General features: G+C 28.3%; 1 protein-coding gene and 1 pseudogene across 1 annotated transcript; one reads left to right on the top strand and one right to left on the bottom strand.

Moving 5' to 3' along the window:
- The first annotated feature begins 314 nt into the window (after window positions 1-314).
- LOC126552219 (uncharacterized) lies at window positions 315-3,187 on the top strand. The gene is made up of 2 exons (XM_050206919.1): window positions 315-548; window positions 768-3,187. Exon 2 carries the CDS (start codon window positions 1,198-1,200, stop codon window positions 2,383-2,385), a length of 1,188 nt encoding a protein of 395 aa, XP_050062876.1. The 5' UTR covers window positions 315-548; window positions 768-1,197; the 3' UTR covers window positions 2,386-3,187.
- Window positions 3,188-10,052: 6,865 nt separating this feature from the next.
- LOC126552247 (zinc finger MYM-type protein 1-like) lies at window positions 10,053-11,296 on the bottom strand (annotated as a pseudogene).
- Window positions 11,297-12,213: the final 917 nt, after the last annotated feature.

Genomic DNA, 12,213 nt, shown 5'->3' with positions numbered 1-12,213 from the left:
AGTGCTGTAATTTGTAAGGAATTCATTTAAATTTTTAATTATTTATGATTAGGTCAATTAGAGCTCATTGCAATTAGTAGGGATGTAAACAATGCCCCACAAATAATATTAAGTTTTCAAAATTTTCAAAATAATCGATAACTATTTCTTCTTTTAAAGATTTTACAAACAAATATACTTCATTTGTGAGCAAATCTAATTATAACTTATTATTAGTATACATATTGAAATTAAAGTTAATATTTAATATTTAATTTTATTGTAGTTATTTTTATTGATAACACCTAACAACATTCAACTATATCAGTTTAGGGGAAACCCGGGTAAGTTGACGAGCTGGGTAAGATGACGAATTTATAATAACTGATAGTAGATTATATTAACAGCTGATGTTTTACAAGAAATGTAAGGAATGATGTTAGGAACAACTATTTTAACCGATACGAAATAATCATGATAAAGACCATTTGTTTTTATTTACGATTATCTGTTATCACCGTACACACTTTAATTTTCTGTGTTTTGTAATAACGTTTTTTCAAAAAAAGGTAAGTGAAATCCATTATATATTATTTTGAATCAATAAAGTATAGTGTAAGCTTTATTTTTATGTATACTTAATATTTATTACGTATGTTAAAAAGACAAAAATATTATCGATCGGGTCAAGTTGACGTGGGTAAGATGACTATCGCCAACTTACCCCACTTGATTATATTTTATACTAAATATTTTTGTTAATTCGTGTACCTACGTTTACGTCATAGATACAATGCCAAGAAACTATAAAAGGAAAACTGAACCAACGTGGGACAAAGCAATAATAAAATTGGCTATAAATGACTACATCAACGATGTAAAACCTTCATGTAATAAATCTGCAAAAAAATTTGGTATACCAGAACCAACACTGAAGCGATATTTAAAAAAAAACCAGAAGTAAATTATTTTGTTAATTTTAAACAACAAATTATATATTTAATTTTGCTGTAGGATTATCCGACAAATGGAGGCAGGTTTAAGAACACATTTACTGATGAACAATTGGAAACACTACAAAATTATATTACTGATATTGATAAACGTTCTTTCGGTCTGACAAAATTACAGTGCCAAAGGTTAGTGTATGATTTTGCTGAGGAAAATGGTATTCATCACCGGTTCAATAAACAGACTAAGCTAGCAGGTGATGATTGGATGTATAACTTTATGTCTAAGTATAACTTTAGTGTTAGAAAACCAGAAGCAACTTCTATTGGTCGGCTTATGGCGTTCAATAAAATAAATGTTGGCGCATTTTTTGACAAACTAAAAGAAATCAAACTTGAAAAACATTTTAATGCCAGCCAGATATTCAATGTGGACGAATCTGGTATCTCTAGCGTGCCAACTAAACTACCAAAAGTTATTTCTCCAACTGTCGCACGAAGAGTTGCAAAAATTGTGTCTGCAGAACGTGGAAAAAATATCACTGTCGTTTTAGGAATAAGTGCTACAGGTGTATACGTGCCACCCTTTCTAATATTTGCAAGAAAACGTATGGATAAACAATTAATAGAAGGAGCACCTCCTGGTTCAGTGGCTATAGGTAATGATAATGGTTGGATGACTTCTGACAGTTTCTTACTTTACCTTGAGCATTTTTGTAAGCATGTAAAAGCAACTCCTGAAAATCCTATATTATTAATTCTGGATAACCACGTTTCGCATGTTTCTCTACAAGCCATTCGTTTTTGTCGTGAACATAATATTACAATGCTTGGGTTTCCTCCCCATACCACACATAAGTTACAACCACTAGACGTTGCAATTTTCGGGCCTCTGAAGACGTATTATAGTCAAGCTTGTGATACATTTATGGTAAATAACCCGGGACGTGCAATAAATGATCGTGATATTGGAAAACTATTTGGTGAATCATATAATAGAGCTGCTACTGTAGGAAATGCCATAAAAGGTTTCAGTGCTTGTGGTATAGAACCCTTTAATCCAAATATTTTTTCGGATTATGATTTTGCTTCTGCGGAAGTTACAGAAAGACCATTGACTATTGAAGAGCAGCCTATACCTGAAACAATAAATAAAGATCAGCCTATCCCTGGACAAATAAATGAAGAGCACCCTATACCTAGGCCAATGAATGAAGAGCAACCTATACCTGGATCAAGTCGGACAATTGAACACATTCAACCAGCAAAACTACCAGCTTTACCAGTGGCAGTGAGACCTGTTTCCAAACGCAAACCTAGGGCCAAAATGCCAACTTTAGAAATAACAAGCTCACCAGTAAAATCCATATTAGAAATGAAAGAACAACAGAAAATCTTAAATGAACAAAAAAAAAAAAGAACGATTAGAAAAAAGAAAGCTATTAAAAGAAAATAAGATAAAAAATAAAAAACTGCGTGGGAAAAATGTTAGACGCAAAATAATTTTATCTTCTGAAGAATCGGAAGATGATGAAGTTCCATATGTTGATACAGATAATGAAGAATCAAGTTATGACGAAGAATGTATTTTTTGCCAAGAACTTTATCGTAACGATAAAAACGGTGAATCGTGGATTAAGTGTATCAAGTGTGGAAGATGGGCTCACGAACTTTGTGCAGGAGTAGAATGTTGGAAAACATTCACCTGCGAGTTTTGCAGAAAACATATTTTATAAGTTGATTTTTATATTATTTTATGTATTTTATATTAAGACTGAATATTTTATTTTCAGACTGAAGGAAAAATTTATTTTATTGTTTTAGATATTTAATATTAAGGCTGAACAAGGTTACAATTTTATTTTATGTTATTTTATTTTATTTTCAGACTGATAGAAAAATGTTATTTTATTGTTATATTTGTTTTCAAGACTATTTGAATTTTTTGATTTTTAAATAAATGCATTGAACTTTATAAAAAGAATATTTACTCATTAAAACATAATATAAATTATGCTATGTCAACTTAACCCGGCAAAATGTCAACTTACCCCAGCACATGGGTAAGATGACGAATTCCAAATTATTTTTAATTTTATTTTTTTAATCCTTTAAAAAAAAAATTAAGTCTAACTTTTAATTTTAGAAAATTCTTCAAAAGTTCCTCTATCTATGTGTGTAAAATTTACTAATATATATAAAGGCAGTATATTTTAAAAATACATCAAACCTTAGATTCGTCAACTTACCCAGGTCTCCCCTATATTACAATAAAATAAAAATAAAATATATGCATTTTTTTATAATTAAATAGAATTAAGCCACTAAAATTAGAAAAAAGTATATGATAATTAAATAGCACTAAGTAACTAATATTGTAAAAAAAAATATATACATATATATACCGTGTGTCCCAAGAGACAGGGTACACTTTATCACTCATTGCCCTTTTAATATTTTTCAATTCTGTTTGCGGGACATTAAATAAGACTTACAGATCATACATTTCTATGATTTAAAAATTTTTTAACTTAAGTATTTTACGCATGCGCAACAAAACTTTATTTTTTTTTAATGGCAACCCCTATTTTAAATATCATTTTTGGATTGTTCTATTTTTTTTAAGTAATTTTGATGTATCAACTTGTATTGTAAACTCAAATTGGCTAAATTAGAGCTAAAAATATAATTTAAAAAAATCTTATTAAATTTGATTTTTTTGATTTTTTTTTTTTTTTTTTTTTTTTTTTTTTTCTTAATAATTGTAAATATTATTTTCTTCTTAACACCGTAATGTAGGTAATCATAAGTATTATTATTAAAGTAATAAATTATTTACTATTTTTGAATTATTATTTAATTATTGCTACACATTATGTACCTAATAAGTAATAACATATTTTAAACATGTATTTTTAGAAAACATAATTCTAAATTTCTATTTTATTTTATTCAACAATACTATACATTTTTATTTAAAATTTAATTTACAGAAATTACTTACATTATTTACTGTTCATTTACTGTCTACATGTATAAGTGGAAAGGCAGCATAACATTCCAAATCAATTTTACACAAAAAGTATTTTTGGATAATATTATTTAAGGACCATTGTTTTATTACAGAAAGATTTGAAACCAAATAAATACCCAAATGAGAAGATATACAAGGTTTAGTATATAATGGTTTCATTTCTAAAAATTCCTTGCCGATAATGTAACTTTCGTTATTTATTTTGGAATTTATTATATTCTCGATGATGACTATTTTCCCTGAAGTAAGACCACAAATATTGTTTGCTTTTGTTTGAATTTTAAATGTCATATTTTTAAATAACAAAGTTGAAAACTGAAAATCTGAACAATTATTTAAAAGAGGACCATTGGAATGAGGGTTTTTGAAACTTATGTTATCATTGTGTAAAAAAGACGTAATTTCTTCTTCACGAAAACATGTGATCTCATGAATCCTTCGAGAATTTGTTGAAGAGGTTTGTCATCTTTCCGTAAAAGTTTTTTTCATTTTTTGCATAAAATTTTCAAATTTGGAAGTACTAAACATGTCCAAAGATCCAAAATTTCTTACATCTTGTACTATATGAAGTAATCCATGAACATTATGTGAGAGATGGTGATGTCCATAAATAGTTTTAAAAGATGTAACAAAATGTTGAAGTAATTGGTGGGCATAAAGTAAATTTGATGTATCGGCGCAAAAATTGTTTGAAGAAAGGATAGTGATCGCAACATGTAAAGTCATAAAATGATTGTATACTTCATTAGATAAAACATTTTTTAAGACAACTGGGCCACTGTACAGCAAAAACTGTCTAAACTCAGTTCCTTTCCATTGCTTATAATACTTTAATGCTCTAGGTTTTCTTTGAAATTCTAAAGGCACATATGGATGTATATTGTTTTTTAATAAATTTGAAATTATTTTAATTTTTCGAAATTGCAATTTCACTTTAAGGCTATCACAAAACCATAAATGTATAAGTTTTTTAACAACACCTAAGCAAATTAAATGCAAATAGTCTAATGGCACATTAGTGACAAGGCCTAATAATGGAATTTCATCTAGAGCACTAGCACCTAAATGATAATTCTCATCACTCTTTAAAAAAAATTCATGATCAGTTCTTTCTTTTCCTGCCTTATCTGAAAAACAAATTCTTTTTTCATAATATTCACCTTCATCCCAGCATTTTGTACAACTTGAGTACCCAGCATATCCTTTGACATTTAGAATCATAGATTTTGCTGGTGCATCTGCACAAATAAGTTTTATTATACAACGTAATTTTTTGTTATTAAAAAAAATACCATTTTCTACTACATATTTAGATTCTTCAACCAATGTTTCTAAAAATAAGTTAGCATCTTCAGGTTTTTTAGAATTTCCATGATAGATTCCAATAATAAAAATATCTTTAAAACCAAAAACTGATCCTAGAATTGGCCATAATTGACTGTTTGAAGATTTACTGATGGGAAGCCCATCAATATTGATAATCAATTCAATAGTATCATTAATTAGCTGACCTTTATATTTCAAAAAATTTTGTACTCCACTTTCCAAACCATTATGCCAACAATAACTAGGATAAACTTCTTTTATAATTGAAGTTCTAGGTGTATTTATAGAAATCGACAATCGGATGGTAAATCACTATGACAAGAATGAGTCTTTAAAATTTGTAGTAATCTATTCAAAGATTTATGAGTTATCTGTTCTGCAACAGCCCGGGTTATTTTATTTCTAAAAGAAATTTCATTTTTTTCAGACGAGATATCTTTTTGATTAGATGTGGTTGGCAGAAAAAAAGTACTATTTGATTGTAACAACTGATAATTATTATTTTTAGTATAGTTTGTGCATTTTATTGAAGAATAACTTTTTTCTAAATCATTGTTTAAGTCTTGCAATGAATCAGGAATAATATATTGGTCACAATTAAGAGATAAAGATGTTTTAGAAGATTTATTTGTACAAACATCTGGAAATAATTTTTTTGTTAGAAGTTGTGTATCATTGTGAATTTTTCGCCTTAATTGTCTGGCTGATATTTCATTATCTGGTCTTCTAAGTCTATGCAAAAATTGATAATGTTTATAATGTAATAAAAAACTAAAACAAAAAATTTTTTGTTCTAAATTTCTGCCAAATAAAAAATGTAAGATGAACCAACACTGATTGCCTACTTATCTATTCTTATACAATTTAAATATTGATATGAAATAAAAGTATTAGTAGTAGGTCACTATAATTGATGTATTCAATTAGAATCCAATGAGAGGTATCACTGTATACTAAAAACGATTCTGAACGAAGATGATTTGTCAGCCTAGGATATAATTTCCAGTGGTTGATATAAAGGGTGGTTTATGTTTTAATGTGCCTGAACACACCAAAATGTAATTTCTTTTATAATTATTGTTAGCCAAACTTATGGAAAACTTGTATTACATTTTCAACTCTTGCTGCATACACACAAATTTTTATGAATTATACTTAAAAAATAATTTGCAAATATTCATGATTTTGAATTTTTGTCAATATTTGAATTTCAAATGCTAATAAAAAAAAAATTGTAAATTCTTTTTTTTATAGATATAAACACAAAAATCTTATGATTTTTCAACTACAAAATTACTTGCAAATTTTCGTGATTTTGACATATATCGTGAATGTTTGATCTATGAACACTTATAAAAAAAAGTTGTGACCAACAAATTTTGATTTTTTTTTAAAATACATTAAGAACCCATCATGAGAAACCTTGTATTAAATTTTCAAGTTTTGTTGGGTACCCAAAATTTTTTATTAACACTTCAAAAAAAATTCTTAGAAAAATCGAAAATTTCAGTTGTCTCAAAATCTTTTGAAAATTTAACTGTATATAAAGAACACTTATATAAACATTTGGTGAAATTTTCAAGTATTTACAGTGATAAGTTTTTAAGTTATAACCATATAAAAAAATCTTTTTTAAAAATTGTATGAAAACTGTTGGAAAATGTTTACTTTTGGCCTCTATAATGCATTAATGTACTAAAGATAATTTTGCCATCGGAAAACACCCCCAAAGTTTGAAATTTAAGCATTATTTTGACAAGTTATGCTGTTCACAGACACAAAAACAAAAAAAAAACACACATCATTATAGAATCAATACATTCATCACTTCGTTCAGAATCTAAAAATACTTTTAATTTTTTTTATTAAAATCATTTTTTGGGGTGTAACCAAAATTATATTTTGCTACACCTAAAATAAATGTCTTGTAATCTTGGGATAAATGACTATAAATACAAACTGTACATACATAAAAAGTTAATTAAGTACATAGTTAACTATACATCATGTAATAATTAAATGGTCAATTTTATGAAATCGTGTGTCCTAAAGAATAGGTAATTATTATTGAATTACATACCTTAGTTCTATAATTCCTACATCTTCTTCAGCGCTACTTAAATCTGACATGGTCTTAACTTTTAATATTAACTATATACCTAAATGTAAAAACAATAAAATATACTTAAGTCTGTATAAAATAAAAATGTGTGTAAAATACAAATAATGTAAATAGTAACGTGGCGAAGTCAATAATTCAGAAGTCGCTTTTGAGTTTCTTATTTTAATGGGTGGGTAAATAACATATATTAAAATATATTAGAGTGTAGTGTGTTTATTATATTAATTATAAATTGTTAACAATGAGTGGGTAGGTGATGTGGTGTTTTGGTTATTGTAAAAAAATATAATATCACACAATTGAATATCTATAAATGTAATTTATTATTGCATTTATTATTACATTATTATTAAACCTTGACAGTATATTTGTCTAATTTATAGTCAACTATACTATAAACATTTAATAAAATGCATGTATAAGTATTAAATTTTAAACATTATTAGTTATTAGTTATTACCTTGATGCAATTAATATAGGTAATATAAAATGTAATCCTTGTCAATATTATTATATAGTAAAGTTATTATACTATATGAGCTAATAGCTATTTATAAAGAATTAAATTAATTGAAAAATTCAATACTACAATCATTATTCAAAATTTCAAAACTGTACCCTTTTAATATTTTTTGAAAACTAGAAAAAGCTTTGGATGTAATTGAATAATTCACATTCTATTTGGTTAAAGAACTTCAAATGGATAGACATTAGACGTCCTCCATTAAATAATATCAAACATATTAATTTCATGATATACCTATAGATTCATCAGTAACATAATCAAAAATGATTGTAAAAGAACCATGTTTAAAATTTGTTTATTCTTTAACATTAAAACATTAGTTTAAAGAAAAAGGTTAATTTAGTTTGAAGATTATTTTAAATAAGAAGTATTATTTTCATCTATAATGAAGAGATTATAAATATCTAGGTATTATTAATCTTTATTATGTTAATAATACAATGTTTTAAAAATTAAATATCTACCTATAAGGCTATAACATGACGTAATGATGTAAATTAATATAAGTGGGTATCTGTTAGGTGTCAAAATAATGTTTGTTAAACATAGTTCTGCTCTATTGAAGGTAAATTAAAAACCATTCTTATAAATATATAAATATAAATTCTTATAACCATCGGAACTTCAAAAACTGAGACAAAAACACATTTTTGATTTGCTAGTTAAAAACTTAAAAATATAGATGGCAAAAGTTCTTATGCCATTCTGAGAGAATTAATTAAGAATCTTCACTAGAAAAATACAAGAACTTGTTATATTAGGTACTCCGTATAGAAATATTTCACTTACCTTATGACATTTTATTTGTTAATATACTTATTACTTAATACTTACCTACGAAAAACACTTGAAGGCTTCAAACACTAGTTCGTTATATTCAAGTAAAACATTCACGGAATCACACATACATACGTCATACGTGCACATACGAAAAACGGTCGAAAGAATAGAACACCCACGCAATCGGCGGCTGTCGATAAAAGAAAATATGCGATCCAGACAGAGCGTCACCAGACGAGCCCAATAAGCTCGGTCATTGGTCCGACCGACGGCGGCGACACGGAGGTGACGAAGTTCACCGACGGTCTGGACAATACCGCAACATAGATGGATATTTTGTATATCCCGTGAAATACGTATGCTGATCAAACAATCATATTATTATAACGTATAAGTAACTAGAAAACGAAATTAACTTTTATAAATGTCTCAATCTCAAGCAGTCAAACAAATACTGAAATTACAGTCTGTTAACGGAAATTCGCGAGCTGCTGTGTCCAGGGGTGTCTTCAGGTTAATTCCATGGGTGGAGGGGAAGGGCGAAAAAATTTTAATCTTACATACCACTTTGATAAACCAAAACTTAAACCTATGTAATTTCAACTTATACTAATTAGCTTTAAATATTGCACATACTGCTGTGCAGATGCAGTAAAATAGTGCTTAAAATTTAAAAATAAAAATAATAACAATAGTAATAGTAAAAAAAATTAAGTTTTAGTAATAATTCATGTTCTATATAACTAAGTCCAAAAATTTTTTATTAGAAACCACAAAACGATTAATAATGTTGTCTGTATTAATAGTTGCATTTCGGTGTATATTTAAAAAAGCTAATCCAGTCAGCCTTTGCTGGCTCATTCTGCTTACCATCTTTTTAAACTTATAAACAATTCACCAGAGCAATAATAACTAATAAGCATAAAAAAAATTAAATAAAAAAAACAATTATCAATTTATTTTATTATTTTTTTTTTTTTTATCAATTTAAATTTTTTAAATTGATTAAATTCGTTGAGTGAATTTTTACTAATGCAATTATAGATTATACATATAAAATTTAAATATATATAGTAAAAAATTAGCTTGAATTACTAGGTAGGTCTTGGGACGATTAAAATACATCCCATCAGGAAGTTCCAGATAGGTATTAATTGGGTACTACACGGACGGTTACCATGGTGGTCGAAATGCAGCCCATTGGAAGATCCAGATAAGGTATCAATTGGGTACTACACAGGCGGTTCCGAGGAGGTCGAAATGCAGCCCACCAGGAAATTCCGGTTAAGTATCAATTGGACACTATGTAGACGGTAACCGGGAAGGTCTGTGCTATTAGGGTAGTATCAGATTGTTGATCAACAGTTCCTTCATTTTTTTGTTTACATGTTTACTTGGTTGGCTTGGATTAATGTCATTAGAAAGATCATTTAGGCTGTTACTGAATGTTAAGTATTCATTTTGTAAATTATTTACATCAATGTTTATCCAACTTGATAACTGTTCAAAGGCATTATCAGGCAATTGTATTTTGGTTTTGATGGATAACATACGTTCTGGAGTAAGTAAGCTTAAAACTTTGAGAATTTCTGGCGAATTATTAACCTCATATCAATTAATGTAATAATGGCGTCTAAAACTTTAAAACAAACATTACAACGAAAGAAATCAGTAGGAGAACATAGTACTTCATCTCTGGATAGTTCACCGGGCATTATTTTTTTCTTTCTTCTTGCCTTACCACTTTAAAGTCACACTGGACAAGATTGTTTTAGTAGCAAATTCTTTAGCAATATCTATTATTTCAGTGCATCCATCATCAGTACGTAAAATTTGCAATCTTTTCTTAGCAACATTCATCATTTTGATAGCTTGCATAAAATCAATAGATTTTGATTGTAAATAATTTGAAGCTTCAGTGGTAACCGAAAATATTTTTCTCATCAGAATTAAAACCACGACAAATTGGAATGATGTTATAACTGAGATTAAATTTTTAGCCATGTAGTTGTATCACGGTCTGAATCATTTGCTTTTGAAATATTTTCCAATGCTTTCAGTAGAGCAGGGTATTTCTCTTCAATGACAACCAAGGCTCGATCATGTGATGTCCATCTAGTATTAGAAAATCGTTTGATGCGACGCTATTGTTCTCTTGGATTTAGAATTTCTTGATATTTTACAAATTCAGCCGTCCGCTTTCTAGCACGCATAAATTCAATTAAAGCACTAACATCACCAAAAAAAGTTTTAGTATTAATGCAACAATCGCATGTATCAATTATAACTAAATTTAGTTTGTGCGCGAAACACCAAGTAAACATTGCTCGTGGATTCTCTGCTTGTATTCTTGATTTCAATCCACTGTACTTGCCTTGCATAGAAGCAGCGCCATCATATGTTTGAGCAATCATCTGTGTTTTCCAGTTGATACTATGTTTTTCTGTAATGCTACAAAAGACTTGAAACATACCTAGACCAGTCGAATCAGAAGCAGTTTCTAGTGCTATCAAACGCTCTTGAGGTTTTCCTTCGTCAATGTATCTTAAAATGATGGTAAATTGTTCTTGATTAGAATAATTATAAAAAATTGTTACTATGGTCACCGAAAATAAAAATAATAATAATAATAATAATAAATAGTCTACGTAGCTTAGCAACCATTTATAAACAATTATTTCTACCGTAAATTATCAAAATCCCTGTTTGAGCACTTCTATTATTTTCTGGACAACCCTAGCTGTCCCGATATTAAAAAATTTGAAAAAAAAACTATCCTATCTTTTAAGTTGGACCAAATTACACGTGTTGTAAAAAATTTCATCAAAATCGGTTAAGTGGTTTAGGATGTCCATTGAGGACAAACATTGTGACATGAGATTTATATATATTAAGATTATAATTTATAATAATAATTAGTAACTATATTTTTTTTGTTTGTTACCTGTTGAGTTTCTAAAAAAACTTGAGCAGGAAGCAGTTTGATAATCAGTATCTGGCATATTCATAACATAACTTGTTTTGTCAAAATAATCATTGTTAGTATTGTAGTAACCAGTGATGGTTGCTGCACGCTTCTTTTACGACGAATGCACGTTTCGTCGTAGGTTGGAGAGATGAAGTATAAGTTAAAACAATAGATTAATAAGATAATTAAGACGTTTATTAACTTTTTAAAACAATAATTGAAAAGGCTTTCGTTAGCATAAGCACAAGTACTTAACTACCGGAGAGCAAGTGACAACACTGACTAAGTCTAACTGACTCTTAACTAACTCTAATTAAATCTATGATGAGGACTCATATTTATATGGAACATGCCGTGATGGAGAATAGGATGATCTACGTCTATGAAGTGGCGTGATGTGTTTAATCCAATCAGGAAACGGCATCAGTGGTCCGACTCGGTGGCGTGATATAGTTATAGGCCACTGGACTTTAGAACTACGTTTTTATACTAAAAACGTCGGTTTACTACAGTATCTACAAATTGTAT

This window comes from Aphis gossypii, chromosome X (assembly GCF_020184175.1).
Source record: "Aphis gossypii isolate Hap1 chromosome X, ASM2018417v2, whole genome shotgun sequence".
NCBI classification, from domain to species: Eukaryota; Metazoa; Arthropoda; class Insecta; order Hemiptera; family Aphididae; genus Aphis; species Aphis gossypii.
The sequence above is the reverse complement of the archived record's forward strand: the minus strand, read 5'-3'. Positions and strand labels throughout refer to the sequence as shown.

Excerpts from the sequence above, each read along its gene's own strand:
- LOC126552219 (XM_050206919.1), top strand. The coding sequence starts at position 1,198 with ATGTATAACTTTATGTCTAAGTATAACTTTAGTGTTAGAAAACCAGAA.